We start from the raw sequence: 18,349 nt of genomic DNA, 5'->3' as shown, positions 1-18,349 counted from the left end.
TGGCACAAAATGAGCGGCCTCCCGGACTCGCGGGACAGTGCCAAGTTAAGATCAGCTGAACGTAGGGTACGGGAGGGTCTGTAGCAAGAGAGGGGATTGGACAGAATGGGAGCCCTTTGGGAGTATAAGATCTTATGAGCCATACACAAGGTCTTGAAGTAGATGCCCTTCTCCACTGGAAGCCAATGCAGTTTGTAAAGGAGACTACGGCATACGGCCGAACAGAGGTAAGTTAACAAACAAATAAATAAATAAAACGAATTGAGTGCGCTGCAGTGCCAAATGTGAAGCAGCGCGCGCAACAAAATTCATTTTATTTATTGATTTGTTTACTTACCTCTGTTCGGCCGTATTCCGTAGTTTACTAACATTTGGGGAGGGCAAAAATTAGTCTGGCTGCTGCATTTAGGGCAAGCTGGAGTCTTGTAACGACTGACTCATTAGTGCCAAAGTAAAAGATGTTACAGTCGTCAAGTCGGGACAAAATTACTGCTGGTCTGATAATTTGTTGGGTACTGGAATCAAAAAGGCCAAGAATGTGTATCCTTAATGTAGTCATTACAAAAATATCGATAATGTCACATAATGGTTATGAAACAAGCCAAAGGACACAGAAGTTGAGTAGTTATGGTTAGTGGAGCCAACCATAAATCACACCACACCAAAATGCTGTGCATAACATCACACATTTCTCCACAGATAACATAGCAAATAGCATCATCAGTGACAATGCTGCTGACATCACACATCACCTCACTAATTCACCTCAATTAACAGAGCATTGGAGGGCGAGTTATAGTTTGCTGGTGCTCCTTTGAATCTTGCTTGATTTTGTATGTCTAAATAATTTTTATTTTCTCTATTGCAGGAAAACATTGGATTGTGGATTTATGGGCTCCTAAAAGATTCTGCACCATTCACAAAAAGCAATAAGACAATGATTTTTCTCCTTCTAAGAATTGGAGACTTTTTGGTGAAGTTATCAGCACATCCTGGCACTTACATATTAAGCGTTCAGAGGTCTTATAGGACGTTTTCGTTCTCAGTCCTTTTGTGGTGGTTACTCCTGGGAAGATTAATGTTTCCATGTCATGTACACTGTGCAAACTTTACAGTGGGAATATTGGGACCTTGGGACTGTGACCTTTTGTTCTCCAAAGCGTTGCCAGAGGTAGCTGCTAAATTGGCAGTGGATAGAATAAATGTGGACCCCTCTCTAGAGCTTGGATTTAGGATGACCTACACCATTCTACAGGAGAACTGTGAAACTTCCAAAGCACTTGTTGGATTTTCTGACTATGAGAAAATGTCTTCTGCATTTGTCGGTCCTTTAAACCCTGGGTATTGTGAAGCTGCCACTCTATTAGGGAAGAACTGGAATAAAGCAGTGTTTTCTTGGACGTGCATCAACTATGAACTGGACAACAAGGACAGTTTTCCAACCTTTGCCAGGACCTTGCCCACACCAACCAAAGTTTTATTCAGTTTCATGAAGTATTTCAGGTGGGCGCATTTAGGCATCATTTCTTCCAATGAGGATATATGGGTGGACACAGCAAGCAGACTTGCAAGTGCCATCAGGAATGAAGGATTGCCCATCGGCATTGTAACGACTATAGGTAATGGAGATGAGGGCATCACAAGTGCATTGCAAAATATTAAAGAAACAATCAATCTAAGAGGTAAGTTATCCACTCATTTGCCTTTTGGAAGTCGTGTTCTCGATGGTTGGTTGCATGTTGTTCTTATCAGAGATTGGACAACATGGCTCTTTGCAGTTAAGATGTTGATTATATATGTATGTTCTTACATTGTTTTATATTCTTTTTCTCAGAACACATACATATTTTACTTTCAATTCATACAATCTAAATATCTACGCTTATAGCTAGAAAATCCAGCTTTGGCTACAAAAAATACCAGTACAAATATGTGGATCAAACATTTGTTACAAATTTGGACAAATCAGTGCCTTTACTGCTCCCCAATGACCAACAAAGGACTATTAGCCACATGCATCAAGGTATTTAGGAGTCGCAAACGGTGCGATTCGGTAAAATCGGCCGTTTGCGATTCCTAAATATCTTTTTGGTATGCATCAAACATTTTAGGAAAAATCGCTATATTTAGCGAATTCAAAAAATGCAATTGCTTTTAAGGAATCGCAAATTTGCGATTCCTTAAAAGTAATGCATGATTACTTTTAAAATCGCGAATTCGCAATTAGGGGGTGCAAATTACCACGAGGTTGAACTTCGTGGTAATTTGCGAAAATGTGTTAAAATGCTCAAAATTGCATTTTCACACACTGTCATGTTACAGACACACATGTCCTTAGGACATGTGTGTGTGTAACATGCACTTCAAAATACATTTCAGGGGTGCAGGGGCCCCCTGCACCCATGGAATGCATTAAAATTTTGCGAATTCTAATTTGCAAATTCGCAATTCCCATTGATTCCTATGAGCCTTTTGGCCCATAGGAATCAATGGGAATTGCGAAATCGCAAATTGGAATTCGCATAATATTTGCGATTCGGTAAAAATTGCGATTTTTACCGAATCGCAAATTTTATGCGATTTTAATCATGCATCCCGTTTTGCGATTCCTTATTTGTGATTCCCTAATTTTCGCAAATAAGGAATTGCAAAACCTTACATTGATGCATGTAGGGGTATGTAACTGTCAACGTCCTTGTAACAGGGAAATGATCGAAAGGAAGCATGGAGGAATTGTTACACTTTTACAAGCCCTATTTAACACAATTTCCTTCTATATTTAGTTACTGGGAATTTTTAATGTAATGTTAATGTTAAATTATAATATATTGCCTCATACCACACCTAACCATAAACTCCAAAGGAAACAACAAACCCTTAGATCACACCGTTCAGTTTACCCCATGCTGGGGGCCCCAGCTATCACACCACACAGTCACATTAATGTTGGTATCAACTACCTCATCCAATGCACACACCATACACTACACATGCATGATACACAGCCTGAGCCACAAAGCACCATAACAATCTAACATGCACCAAGAATATATAACATCATAACTCCCATTCAAACCCAGCCGATTTCTATTTGCGGCCCACCAAATATACCTCACAAGCCTCACAAGCGTCTGCCTATCACTTCTTTCAATTTTCAATACTCCGCGTCTCACTGTGCTGCTCACTTTCAAACCCCACCACCGCATAGAAAAAGTTAATCTCACTAAACACCAATGCAACTCCACAACCCCTCACTAAGAAATTAACCAGACCACACAATCCTCCTGATATCACGATTTACATAACATGAGATGTCTAGGTTCAGCAGCACACACCCCACAGTAACCTCAATATGTGTAGCATCCTCATACCACCCCATTCACCCCCACAATCTACAGTAATGTAACCAAGCAAAGAATATTACACCCAACATCTAAATATTCCTTAAAAGCACCACACCAGGACCTCATGTACACCTGCCTATGCCACTTAACACTTCGAGGCAATGATTACCCCCACTGTACGACCTTCTAGCCCCTTTAAAACTCCCTCAATTCCATTGCTATTGAAGTTTTGTAGTATAATATAACCTTATGCTTTGAAGTATAGTTTCTCAAGTACATTGAAATACAGGCTGGCTGCCAGATTATTGCAGAAGTCTGACAATACAGAAGAAAAGAAAAAGCTTCATATGTGCTGTTAGTAGCAGTTTTTCCAAAATGATCCCTGCCAACCCAACAAGGATCTCTGAATATGGCATCATAGTCCAAATGACCCCTACAATATCATACTATTTACTGATAAAGTGACGCAAGGGAGGTCTTTGAAAAAAGAAAATGCTGCAACCATATTTTAGTGTGCTGGAAAACCAATTTATAGTTTCAAAGAAGGCGCCTTGATGCCTTCGGGCTTAGTAGCGCAATATAAGATGTATTTAATTTAATTTAATTTTTTTTATTTTTTTATTTATTTATACAGAAACACATGAGTCGGTTGATACAGAAAAAAAAACAGCAAAAGGAGAAAACATTTTTTTTCGATCCAGTACATCTCCACTTGACATTTTGAATCAAAGAGGGACACCCCCATTTTTTATTTTAATCATGTGTTATCAGTATTATTTCCTTCCCAAATTTTACAGTTATCCTCTACAGTAGAAGCCACAGGTAAATTGCCTCCTAAATGGACTTTACACTGCTAAATCTACTCCTTTTGGGTTGTGGCACAATTGTTGCTTGTCACTGTGAGTGCACTAGTTATGATTATTTGGGTACACTGTGTGGAGCTGGCACTTTTGTGTACTAATTACCTACAATATTTGGGGGATACACTCAAACCCTTCGAAAAGATTATTTGACCAGCTAAATGTGCTTTCAAAAAACGAATCATTCTCAAATTCTTTCAGAATGCAAACCTCAAATGATCTTCCAATCCTTTCAAACTCTTGGTAACATACATTGAAAAACTAATTTTCACAAATATTTGAATTAACATTCTTTCAGGGATAACCCTCAATATTGTCTTCAAATGCTGTATGGTTCTGGCCAAAGGCTGTTGACTGAATGTATAGTAAAATGCATTATATGTCACTATGTTCCTTCAAGGGGTGAGCCTCTCAAAACCCTCTGTAAAGTAGCCATCAAATCATATGTTGTTAACCAATGTGACTGTGCCATTAGGCTCTAAAATAAATTATTTGCATCCAAGTTTCATGAATGTCATTTGGGAGAACAATGGCCTCACAAGTTGTTATAGAACCTAGCCCCACAGAGACTTGTAATCTCCATCCTATTTCTGTTCAGTCATACACCTGAATGTGTTCTATATTTTTCCTACATGATGTCATACTCCTCTACTATTAAAGAACATCATTTTTCATTTACCTAGATTTGTTTTAAAAAATTGTGTTTATTGTATGGTGGTGAATAGGGGTTAATATGAAGAAAATACTACTCATTTACTAGGGAGATTTGTATGGGCATGGACATTAGGGGTGATATGATGATTGTATTAATCTCAGCATTTCAGATATAGCACATTCAAAAATAAAATAGTTCATGAATTCTCGTTATTTGGTAGAGAAAATAAATATATACCCCTTCATGAAAACTGCATTTTGCTCATGGTTCCTGTAGCATGACAATAGCAAAGCTACTCACATAGAGTCCTATTTACATGCAGTTTGTACAAATTGAAAACCTGTGCCTATTTTTCAATTTTAATAATAGGGAGTTGGAATTTTCTGGGCTTTTTCACATAGGTATGCAGTATTATGTAAAAATGTACCCCTGTAGTACTACTTCCCATACTCATAAATGCTTTTGTTAATCAGCTCCACAAAGTTCAGATTATGAGTACCCTAATTCAAACAATACCTGCTGTGTTCTATAAATTGACCAGATATGCAAGTGACTGTTCACTTGAATGCTGGATGCACAGTGTGAAACAAAAAATTGTTCACATAATCCATTATGGATTATGTGAAAAAAAGTATTTTATGCTGTGCATCCAGCGTTCAAGTGAATAGTCACTTGCATATTGGTTCTTTGAGAGGCAGGCATCCTCTGGCTGGCTGGCACGCATACGAGCGTTCTATATGATTCTTTGTATCATTGTTTAGATTAGGTGTGTGCTAACTCCATTCATTCACTATAAATTGACCAAGCCATGATGAGTCATGAATCTGTTCCCTTCTCCTGGCCTTCTGGTTGTGAGTGGCAGTCAGCTGAAAGAAGACAATGATGACATCAAAGTCGTCTGAATTCTGTTTGGGGTAACATGAGCTTCCTTTGGGTGAATATTTGCATATTTGGATTCTGGTGAGTTCAGGGTGTAAATTAGGGTCCATCACTGACCTGAGGTCTGATGTAGGACCTCCTTTATTCCTGTATTGAATTATTCAATCAGAGCATAATAAGATACTTCCCCATTCCTCATTCCCAAACACAGCTGGTGCATACATTGTAGAAGGAGCCAATTTCCTCCGCATAGATTCAATTTATTTAAAATAACCAGGGTAATTAATAGTTTAATTGCAATACTAGTTTCATTTCGTTTTTCATTCTACTCAGAGATTCCTAGACCTTTGGACTCCGGTTAGTTTAACATTAAAAAAACATAATTTATTAAGGGATTTTTTTGTTTGTCCCTAAAATGTATCTTTTTAACGCTTTCCATAGAGGTAACATTTTTGTCCTTAATTTGACCTTGCCTTGTTTCTTTAACTTTAAAATTATATGAATAGAACTGTGGTTGGATGTAAGTGACCATATTATATGGCCCAGTGCTTTACATTCTATTATGATCAGAAACAGCCAGCAAGGTCTTTCTTTTCATCAAGCTCATGATCACCATACTTATAATCCTTATCATGTAGAATGTGATAGTTCAGAGAAAGGCTGTGTCTTATTTGTGTATGTTTGTATTATTTCTAAGTCATGTTTTATTCAGGTTTGATAACCTTTTATATGTACCACTAGCTGGCTGATACAATGAGGTCCAGTGGTTCTAGGATTTGAAATCTCCGAGGTGTTCGTGAATGTTTGACATTATATTAAACTTTATGATGGGGTTCGCTATTTTAACAAACATTTGGCAGCTAAGTAGTCAAAGGAGGTGTTTGCTAAGCTGGAATATGTTTTTTAAAGGTTAGGTCTTTCCCTTTCTTGCATGTTTGAATGTAATATTCTGTGTAGAATGACCCCAGCCAAAAGGCAGCAGATGCTGCCCAAGGCAAAGGCACAGTCAATGTGTGATTGGAGGGGTAGTTGGTTTCTAAGAGCAAATGTGGACTGTTGCTCTGCCATGATGTAGTGTTCTTCAAAGAGGTATGTCCTCAGCTGTTTACAAAATTGGAGCCAGGTTAGGGCTGTCCTGATGGATATGTAGATATTATTCTAGAAGAGAAGGCTGTTGCCTTGCTTTTCTTTTTTTCATGTTTTCTTCTTCATCTCCATGCTGAGGATGTAAAGTCTCTAAATGTGCCAAAACCAATGCAGACCATGGGCCTGTCAGCCACATAGGCACATGTAGTGGCTGTGGTGACTTTGTGGGTGATGCAGCTGTTTTTTTGACGATTTACAGGCTGACAATTGCAGCCAGTGGAGTTCAGGATGGGGATGATGTGGACATATTTTTCTACTCTCAACCTTAAGGAAGGATAGTGTAAAGTCTGGTAGGCCAGTGGACAAGAATTAACACTGTACAGATCTGAAAATATGAGTGCTCTAACAGTAGATTTAAAGTTGATGTCTCAAACGAATTACATCACTTTCTTAGTACAGAGAGGTGGTATCGGATAATTCTAGTTTTCTTGGTGAGGTATTCCTTATGGGCATGGTCAGTGTCTAGGGTGAATTTTAGAGACTTGGCATTGGGTGCAAGTTGGTGTCAGAATCTATAAAGGTTTGTTGGTGTTGAGCCAGTTTTGGAATAGTTGTTCCTTGTTATTCTTGATGAACAGCAGGAATTTTGAATTGGATGAGTTAAACTTCAAGTAGGGTTTGACATCTTTGAGGCATTGATTGCCTGGGGCAGGGACATCTTCAAGTCCAATTGTGTGGCATAAGTGTATCAATGAATTGTGACGTTATCTGTAAAAAGAACTCCAAACAGCTCCATCTAGAGGTCGAAGATAATAGTAAACATGATAGAACCCTTCTGAACTTCACATGCAATTAGTAATTGCTCGACCATGGAGGTGCACATTAGAATAAACCAGTGTCAGTTGGGTAGGTAGGAAGGGAGCCAGTGAATCAGTGAAAGACATTTACCTTGAATCCCATTCAAGACTTGTGGGTCGGATAACCCACAGTGTTTTTAAGTTCAAGTTTATTGAAACCGAGGAGGAGCTTCGCGCGCGACTAAGATGGCCGCGTGAGCACAGGGCTCCCGAGACCCTCGTAGCCTCCCACATCTATCCTGTCGTTTATCCTGTCCTTCATTGACATATCTGTGAAGATGAACCACGGGTGAGGCGAGATCTGCTTTCAGATTCCGAATCGGACCCCGGAGACCGGAGTTGTGGTGCTCTGAAGATTGCGGCCTACGCCTCCGTGATGCCCGGCTGTTGAGTTATTTACAACAAGGGGTGGTGAGGGACAGAGTCTCTGAATTAAGCAGAAAGCTCTCACCCAGTCAAGAGATCAGGGCTGGATCCAACACCGTTTTTAGCTCACTGCACCATCCCAGTTTCAGAACCTGGCTGTATGCAAATTAGTCTGTTCCTGTCCCAGTGCATGATGGGAACAGGGCAAACCAAACTACAAAAGCCAATTCTTACACTGGGAAGGAAACAAGCTCCCGGGGACCGGTTTCTGGCATTACAGCCGTCTTCGGCCCGGTTTGCTTGAATCCTGATGGTGCAATGAGCAAGGGTCTCACATCTGAGAATACCCTTCCACGCTTAGGGTGGACAAAAATATTTACAACAAGGGGTGGTGAGGGACAGAGTCTCTGAATTAAGCAGAAAGCTCTCACCCAGTCAAGAGATCAGGGCTGGATCCAACACCGTTTTTTAGCTCACTGCACCATCCCAGTTTCAGAACCTGGCTGTATGCAAATTAGTCTGTTCCTGTCCCAGTGCATGATGGGAACAGGGCAAACCAAACTACAAAAGCCAATTCTTACACTGGGAAGGAAACAAGCTCCCGGGGACCGGTTTCTGGCATTACAGCCGTCTTCGGCCCGGTTTGCTTGAATCCTGATGGTGCAATGAGCAAGGGTCTCACATCTGAGAATACCCTTCCACGCTTAGGGTGGACAAAAATATTTACAACAAGGGGTGGTGAGGGACAGAGTCTCTGAATTAAGCAGAAAGCTCTCACCCAGTCAAGAGATCAGGGCTGGATCCAACACCGTTTTTTAGCTCACTGCACCATCCCAGTTTCAGAACCTGGCTGTATGCAAATTAGTCTGTTCCTGTCCCAGTGCATGATGGGAACAGGGCAAACCAAACTACAAAAGCCAATTCTTACACTGGGAAGGAAACAAGCTCCCGGGGACCGGTTTCTGGCATTACAGCCGTCTTCGGCCCGGTTTGCTTGAATCCTGATGGTGCAATGAGCAAGGGTCTCACATCTGAGAATACCCTTCCACGCTTAGGGTGGACAAAAATATTTACAACAAGGGGTGGTGAGGGACAGAGTCTCTGAATTAAGCAGAAAGCTCTCACCCAGTCAAGAGATCAGGGCTGGATCCAACACCGTTTTTTAGCTCACTGCACCATCCCAGTTTCAGAACCTGGCTGTATGCAAATTAGTCTGTTCCTGTCCCAGTGCATGATGGGAACAGGGCAAACCAAACTACAAAAGCCAATTCTTACACTGGGAAGGAAACAAGCTCCCGGGGACCGGTTTCTGGCATTACAGCCGTCTTCGGCCCGGTTTGCTTGAATCCTGATGGTGCAATGAGCAAGGGTCTCACATCTGAGAATACCCTTCCACGCTTAGGGTGGACAAAAATATTTACAACAAGGGGTGGTGAGGGACAGAGTCTCTGAATTAAGCAGAAAGCTCTCACCCAGTCAAGAGATCAGGGCTGGATCCAACACCGTTTTTTAGCTCACTGCACCATCCCAGTTTCAGAACCTGGCTGTATGCAAATTAGTCTGTTCCTGTCCCAGTGCATGATGGGAACAGGGCAAACCAAACTACAAAAGCCAATTCTTACACTGGGAAGGAAACAAGCTCCCGGGGACCGGTTTCTGGCATTACAGCCGTCTTCGGCCCGGTTTGCTTGAATCCTGATGGTGCAATGAGCAAGGGTCTCACATCTGAGAATACCCTTCCACGCTTAGGGTGGACAAAAATATTTACAACAAGGGGTGGTGAGGGACAGAGTCTCTGAATTAAGCAGAAAGCTCTCACCCAGTCAAGAGATCAGGGCTGGATCCAACACCGTTTTTTAGCTCACTGCACCATCCCAGTTTCAGAACCTGGCTGTATGCAAATTAGTCTGTTCCTGTCCCAGTGCATGATGGGAACAGGGCAAACCAAACTACAAAAGCCAATTCTTACACTGGGAAGGAAACAAGCTCCCGGGGACCGGTTTCTGGCATTACAGCCGTCTTCGGCCCGGTTTGCTTGAATCCTGATGGTGCAATGAGCAAGGGTCTCACATCTGAGAATACCCTTCCACGCTTAGGGTGGACAAAAATATTTACAACAAGGGCTGTTGAGTTGGCACAGTGCCCGAGCTGCAGTTGAACAACATCGGCCTGAGGTGGTGGGGTCAACCGGTCTGGTTGACTTTCACTTTCGATTTGGCCTTTCCCTGAGGGAGATTCGACGGCAAGCGGCCCCTTAGTGCCGAGGTCGGCTATTCTCTGCTACATCCGAGTGTACCTCCTCACCGCTTTGAGACTCTTGCTTTGATACCTGGTGTGTGCCCTCCTGCGTGACGCTGGGCCACGTTCCCGAGGTCCTGGACCGCCATCTTCCTACCTAGTCTATCTGCATCACGTCGGTCTGTACTCCGCAATGGCGGGGAAACCAGAGGGTGAAAAGCAGAAGCTCAAGACAACCAGGCGGGGTGGCTATACCCAGACCAACAATATGGACTGTTATGCCCAAACTAAGGGATCTCCTATCGGACCAGGCAGATTGCTAGAGGACACTAGAGATGTTCCGACTTCGGCAACCGAACCGACCCTACAAGATGTTATGGCCGCCATAGATGGGATCAAGTCCTCCCTTGGGCAACAAATGGAGACCCTCGCCCATAAACTCGACACTGTGGTGATCGATGTTAATCTGATCCGTACGGACCTGACAAAAACTAACGAGAAAGTCAAGTTGTTGGACATTAAGAACTCTAGTTTGACGAGCAATGTTGCTGACCTGCAGACGGAGGTCCGCAATCTGAGGGCCTCCAATGATCTCTTCGTTCGTAGTCTGGAGGATTTTGAAGGGAGGGCTCGGCGGAACAACGTTCGTATTATCGGTGTCCCGGAGCAGGCGGAAGACTCCACAACTGACCTCTTCGTCGAAAACTTGGTTGTTAACCATCTTGCACCCAAGGGACTAAGTACATTTTTCATGGTCGAGCGGGCCCATAGAGTGCCGGGTGGTAAGCCAAAGGTGGGTGCCCCACCGCGGCCTATGATCGCAAGGATTTTCAACTTTCGCGACAGAGACGCTGCAGAGATCCTGCAGGCTTCGCGGGTGAGTGGACCTACTAAGTTCGAGAACACTACAATCAACTTCTACCCGGACTTTACCCAATCTGTTCAAAGGCAGAGACTTGGTTTCCTGGGGGTAAAGAGGAGACTGCGTGATATGGGCCTAAAGTACGCTATGCTTTTTCCGGCCAAGTTGAGAATCGAACACACTGAGCGCACTCATTTTTTCGATCGGCCTGATGCAGTGGCCGACTGGCTTGACACTATACTGAACCATCCTGCACCAGAGGAACAATCCGGAGGGGCAGAAGGCGGACCGATGGAACAGGAATAGACACCTTTGCCTGGCTTCTGGGGTCCTCCAGTTTGCCTCGAAATGTGGTTCGCTACTATTGTAATATGAATGGTTGTGACATCCGGGGGGGAAGCGGGGCTATTGGTGGGTCACTTTCCTCCTCTGACGTACTTTTTTGTAGCTTAGTTGATGTGGGGGCGACAGGCACACTGCAAGTTGGGGTGGCTTTTTAGTCTTACGCAGGGGTGCAGGGTGGGGGGGTTTGTAATGGGTTGTTGGTGGGGGGGGTGGGGGGTTCTTGTTGGGGTGTGTGTTTGTTTTCCTGCACGGCAATGTATTGTTAGACTTTCCGATCGAAGTGCTGGATTCTCGTTGGGTTTGGAACTTTCACTTTCGGATGGGGAGTAGGGGGCTGAAATTGATGAGTTGGAATGTGAATGGGTTGGGGGATAGGATTAAACGCGGGGTAGTGCTGCAATTGTTGAAACGTCTTTCCCCAGATGTAGTCCTTCTTCAGGAGACTCACTTGATAGATAATACTTGTCATGCCATGAATAGGAAGGGGTATCGTCTGGTCGCCCATGCCGGGTTTTCCTCAGGCTCAAGGGGGGTTGGTATTCTGATTAAGACTTCCTCCCATTGGAGATCGATGCAACGGTCCTAGATGACAGGGGGCGCTATGTCGCTCTGACGGGTAGGTGGAAGGGTCGAACTCTTTCCCTGGTTTCCGTTTATGCCCCGCCTGGCCTACAGTCTACTACTTTCGCGGACTTGGGGCGGGTGGTCCTCGCTCTCCCCGAGGGGTCATTGCTATTGGGTGGTGATTTTGATGCTGTTGCTTCCGGTATGGCGGATCGGCACCCACCTAGAGATCTTAAGGGGGCGCAGAACTGGCTTCATGATTTCATTGATGCTCTGGGCTTGGTAGATTGTTGGAGGTTGTTGCATCCTGTTCAGCGGCAGTATACCTTTCACTCGGGCGCACATGGTAGCCTTTCTAGAATTGATTATGTTTTGGTCCCGGCTGCACAGGCGCTTTCTGTTACTGAGGACAAGCATCTCGCTCGGGCGATCTCTGATCACTCTCCACTATGGCTCTGTATGGGGTCCAGTCCTGGGACGGAGGGTCGGGTAGCCCCGATCAACTCATGGTACCGCCGGAACCCTAAAACTCGTGCGGATCTGGTGAAATCTCTCAATCACTATTTTCTTGAGCATGAGGGTTCGGTTTTGTCGGCAGTGTCCCTTTGGGAGGCTTTCAAAACTGTTCTCAGGGGCCAGGCCCTGTCATTAATCGCAGGTGTTAAGAAACGGAGAGACGAGGAGGTGGTTAAGATTGAGGCGGAGATAGCGGATCTTGAGCTCGGCCTGGAACGGGAAGTTACGCGTGCTAGGACGCATGTTTTGCGGCTCAAGCAGTTGGAGTATAGGATGCTGGTTACTGACGCAGCTAAGGCAATGAGTAGAAAACAGCTGGGACTGCTTTATGATGTAGGAGATAAAGCTGGCAAATTGATAGCGTGGCTGGATAAGAAGGATAGGGCTAGTCATGCGGTGTCCGTGATTGAGACAGCGAGTGGTTGCCGGGTTACTGACCCTGAGGAGATCGTTTAGTGTTTTGCAGATCACTTTCAGTCAGTATATGCCTCTGTGTCGGATAGGCCAGAGGAAGATTCACATTTATTGTTGCATGATATTGCTTTACCGCGTCTTTCTGATTTGGATAGGGAACATATGGATGCTCCAATAACTGCAGACGAGGTGGCTATTGCGATTCGCTCCTTGCTTTCGGGAAAGGCTATGGGTCCTAACAGCCTGCCTATCGAACTTTACAAATTGCGGCCTGACAAGATAGCGCCCTATGTAAGAGATATGTTTTTGGAGTCTCGGGAGTGCGGTTCTCTACCCAGCGATCAACGTCTCGCGACCATTGTGGTGATCCATAAGGAAGGGAAGCCGAGAGACAGGTGTACATTGTACAAGCCGATTTCTCTTTTGAACGCTGAACCTAAGATCCTTGCAAAATTGCTGGCTAACCGCTTGATCACCGTTATCAGTGAATTGATACACCCGGATCAATCCGGTTTCATTCCGCATAGAAATACTGCTCTGAATCTCAGGCGCCTACACGGCGTTCTCGCGAGAGCTGCGACGTTGCGTGAGCCGGCCGTCTTGGCGTTATTAGATGCCACAATGGCTTTCGATACCGTGGAATGGCCATACTTATGGGCCGTGTTGGCTAAATTAGGGTTTGGACCTGGTTTTATTGGCTGGGTGCGGCTTCTCTGCGAAGACCCCTTTGCGCAAATTGTAGTAAATGGTCATGTTTCTACTCAGTTTAGTCTTGGAAGAGGAACTCATTAGGGCTGTCCCTTGTCTCCGTTATTGTTTGCCCTAGCCCTAGAACCCCTTGCTGCGTGGATCCGATGGGAACCCAATGGTCTCCTGAATTCGAGGATCGCATCTCGATCTAAGCTGATGATATACTACTGTATCTGACCTCACCCCAGAAGTCATTGATGGTTCTGTGCGATGTCTTGGCCTCCTTTGGTAGGAATTCTGGTTTGATTATCAATTGGGCGAAATCCTACTTATACGTTCTCTCTGGTGATGTCCCTCTTCTCCCACATACCTGCCCTATTCAGATGACTCTGATGGGTTTTAAGTACCTCGGTATCTTTATCTCGTTGGATCCGATGGCCCGTTATGAACAGAACCTTCTCCCACCTCTGGCTAGATTGAAACAGGACGTCGCGGGTTGGCGTAAACTTCCGCTTTCGCCGCTTGGCCGTGCGGCCCTATTTAAAATGATGTCTTTGCCTCGTGTTTTGTACGCTCTCCAGAACACTCTTGATATTGTCCCCGCTAGCTACTTTCGTGCTTGCGAAGACCTTCAGAGGAAATTGATATGGGACGGTAGACCTCGTATTGCTCTTGCCAAACTGACGCTCCCCTGGTATGACGGGGGAATCGCTCTCCCTGACATCAAACGCTATTACTGGGCTGCTCAATTGGGTGCCATCAACCATGGTAAGTATGGTCCTGTATTAAATCCTGCTTTCGCTATGGACAGATGGCTACTGCCCGGGGGTAATTATTATAGGGCGCTCTACTCAAAATCGGTGGTCAAGAATCTGTCGGGGCCTACAAAGATGGCGGTGCGTACATGGCAGGACGCTAATACTTCCCTCGGGTGGAAAGATCGTTTAACCTTAGTGACCCCTCTCTTCAGTTCAGACAGGCTTGGGAAGTTATGGAAAACCAAGGGGTTTGATAGATGGGACCTTATCGGTATTAGTAAGGTGGGCGACCTCTGGGTGAAGGGCCAGGTGAAATCATTTGAGATGTTAAAGACGGAGTTTGAATTGGGTGACACAGAGTACTTTCGCTACGTCCAGGTTCACCATGCTTTAACGTCGGTCTTCCCTTTGGGTGAGGTGATTCCGGAGTTGTCCCCACTTGAGGATAGGCTGTTGGATGGCCATGTCCCCGACAGCACCATCTCCCTTGTTTACAAGAAATTAATTAATAATAGGCCTGATCTCCTGCTACATCTCCGGGATTTGTGGACCCGTGACGGTCTGGAATTGGATGACGAGGACTGGCAATCTGCGATCTCCTCTCCCAAGGAGGTCGCGATTCCAGCTCGACTCCGACTGGTACAACTTAAGATCCTCCACAGAATTTACGTCACGGGCCCCCGTTTGTTCCAGATGGGCTTTTCTGAGGAGGGATTATGTAAGCGAGGATGTGGGCTGGTTGCTACCTTTCTTCATATTATTTGGGAATGACGCGAGATTGCTGCTTTTTGGAGTGGGGTCCATGAGGTCATGAAGGAAGTGACTGGTGTTGCTCTCCTGCCGGAGGCCAAACACTGCTTGTTGAACGTCTGGGAACCTACGGATTATAATGTAGCTCAGACTCAGTGGGCATCCCTGGGGGCCATGATTGCTAAGCGAGATATTGCTCAGTTGTGGGGGTCCCAGAGGCCTCCTACTGTGGACTTATGGAAGGAAAACATGGATTGGTGTATGTTCAGGGAAAAGAATGTGTACCTAGCCAGGGGCCGTCCCCGGAAGTGGTGTAGAGTGTGGGGACCTTGGAATAGTTATCGTGGGAATAGATGTATACCGCCTGCAGTCGATAACATTGATGCTCCACCTTCCCCCTGACCCATGCATTTTGACCATTTTATTGTATTGTTTTTACATTTAACACTTGTCCCCCCATCCCCTTTCTTTATATCGACTGCTTTTCAGTGTATTTTTCCTCCCTTAATTGACCTGACACTTTGTATAACATGTTTCATGCCTTGTTTGTTTGCATATTTCAATAAAAAGAAACAAAAAAAAAGTTTATTGAAACCAAGTACAAATAAGTACAGCAGGAGTGCATCATGTAAGATAATGTAAACATAAATATAAAAATACATATTAAAGATGCATGAATAAAACCCACAGTGTTAAAGGTAGCTAAGTAGTACAGTAATATCAGTAGACAGGGGTTCTTTTTATTCGTGGCCAGGAAGGCTTTATCTATGATTTGTAAGGTAATTGACTTTGGTGTTGATATGATCTAGATAAACTGATTTTTAATGATCTTTGACAATGAAGGGTTGATGAATGTCAGGCTTGTACGGGTGTCATTGTTTAGTGAAGGTTTCATCAGGTGTAGGAATATCTGGCTTCTGGGAAGATGCTTTGAGTGATGAAGGCATTGATCATGGAGAGTGGTTGATGAGGAGAGTGATGTAGCTGAAGTGAAGGAGTTGTGGAGAGTGTGAGGAGCTGCATGGAGTTGAATGCTGCAAACCTAATAATGGTGTAGGACCAGAAGGATTTATGAACGACTGTGGGGCATTGTCCCTTCTTATGAGCATGGGTCACTTGCTGGGTGCTTTAGCCTGTGGGAAGAAGGATGTCTAGGATGTGGAAGGATTTGGGGGCGAACAGTGTTTCTGTAATGAAGAGGGTATCAAGGTTGTGATATGTGATGAGGTCTGCATTGTCCGGAGCATAGAGTATTGCAGAGTATGCATAGATTAGTATTTTATGGTGTGTGTTTGGTAAATTGAGGGTGTGTTCTTGTTAGTGGAATCTATGTGAGTTGGTCTATGTGTTGTGAGAATTCAATGTGAATGTGTGGGATAGGTCTGGGTGTGACTGTTGAGACCGGCAGTGTGGTTTGTACAGGGTGAGGCACATGGTGAGCTCTCACACTGTAGGTTGCGTTGGAGCAGGGATTCTGCCTAAGGCACTTCCTGGTTCTAAAAGGTCCAAACAGCAGTCCCTGCCCACCCATTGCTGGCGATGCCAGAGTGGTGGGATGCCACGAGGAGTGTATTTAAGAAGGCAGAAGGCAGGAAGTGATGACAATTATTGGGGAGATAGATGGTGGGGACCGAAGTCCACTTGTCTAGCTTCTTTCTTTTAAAATGAGTTTGGTGGGAAACCAATGATGTCACTTGCTGTAGAGATGAATACTGTAAAACCAGTGATGTCACTTCCTGTGATGATGGAATATATGGTATTCTGAGAAAGTGAGAGCAACATGGATTGCTGTGCCTGACCTTAGGGGCAACAGCGCAGCTATCATAACAAAGGTGCCGTGACGTCAAGGCCATATGATTTGAAGGGTCCAAGCAATGCAAGGGTCAATGAATGCCTGGAGTGGCCCATTTTGCTCGATTGTATTAGGGAGCATGACAACATTGTTACACCATTGACTAGAGGCATGCAAGCATCTCAATATGCAAGTGTAGGTTTGTCTAGTTCCTTAATATTGTCATTTGCATAGATTGCAGACTTTCCTGGTTGTCCTTCCCTATGCCTAAACTTAATTTCTCCAAACACTTGAATTTAATCATTCAGTAAAACATACCCCGAATAATCAAATTGATTTCCTTTTCACGTTGTCTCTGTTTTCTTATTTGCAAAATATTTATCTAGTAGCTGGATAATCTTGGGTTTGTGCATGCATGTATGCACTCTTTGCCTGGCTTTTCCACGCAGTTTATCAGACACTTGAAGGGAAAGATAAGCCTAATGGCACTTGAGTATGAAACTGTGAAAATAATGATTATGCAATCTAAAAGCATTATTAAGGTCCCTATTATCACCAACAACCCAATCATTTACAGTTCAGTAGCCTCACCATTTTTGTTAGTGTTTGTGAGAAATATGCAACGGCGTGAAAAAAATTGCAATTTACCAAATGCCAAGATTTTATTTCTTTTTTAGGCGTAAACCAATAAATATCCTTACCTGTGTGTAGCTGAAGACCCATTGTCTGCAACACTTGGGTTTGCCCACCACTTATGGTTAGACTCCTTTCTCATCTCTTTATGTTCTCAGCTCCTTATTCAATGTCTTTCCTCCCTATTCATATGTTTCTTCCACACATTCAGTATTTCATCTTTGCATTGCGTTTGATAGGATGATGTGTTCTTCCGCTAGCGACTTGAGGAAACTATTATTTTTGTTTGTTCCCCATCGCCTCAACCCTTGATTTTTTAATTTTTTTATGATTAATCAAAATTTTCTTTTCTTTTTGGTGAAGGTTCTGCAACTGCTCACTGCTACCAGGCCATTTACTTTTTCCTATTTGCTCTTGTGCTGTTAACTCACCCGCCTCTGCCTATTTTCCTCTGAGTAGTCAAACACCCACCTCCTGATCCCCGCCCCCTGCTTTTAAATGCACACTACTACAGGGACACTCCCTTGTCCCGACTGAGCTACATTACGCACATAATCTATATTTTATTTCACCTTTCAGAAAAGGTTACCTGCCATTTTGAACAGTAAATAAAAAATAAAGAACTTAAAAAAAAAACAACATGATGCCAGGTATGTGTGCACAAGCTAGGCAACCCGATTTAAACGAGATTTCTTTTTTTTCAGAAATATCATTCAAAGATGGCACAGCCATATCCACCA

At 44.0% G+C, this 18,349-nt stretch overlaps 1 protein-coding gene across 1 annotated transcript in view; it reads left to right on the top strand.

Moving 5' to 3' along the window:
• Positions 1-937: 937 nt before the first annotated feature.
• Positions 938-18,349, top strand: part of LOC147696807 (retinal guanylyl cyclase 2-like) — a 408,956-nt gene continuing 391,544 nt past the window's right edge. Inside the window, exon 1 of the mRNA XM_086933248.1 lies at positions 938-1,682. Coding sequence (XP_086789374.1) covers positions 938-1,682 — 745 coding nt within the window. The remainder of the gene's footprint in view (positions 1,683-18,349) is intronic.

The sequence above is a fragment of the Lissotriton vulgaris genome, chromosome 8 (genome assembly GCF_964263255.1).
Source record: "Lissotriton vulgaris chromosome 8, aLisVul1.2, whole genome shotgun sequence".
NCBI lineage: Eukaryota > Metazoa > Chordata > Amphibia > Caudata > Salamandridae > Lissotriton > Lissotriton vulgaris.
Note: the sequence above shows the minus strand (reverse complement) of the source record. Positions and strands in the feature narration are given on the sequence as shown.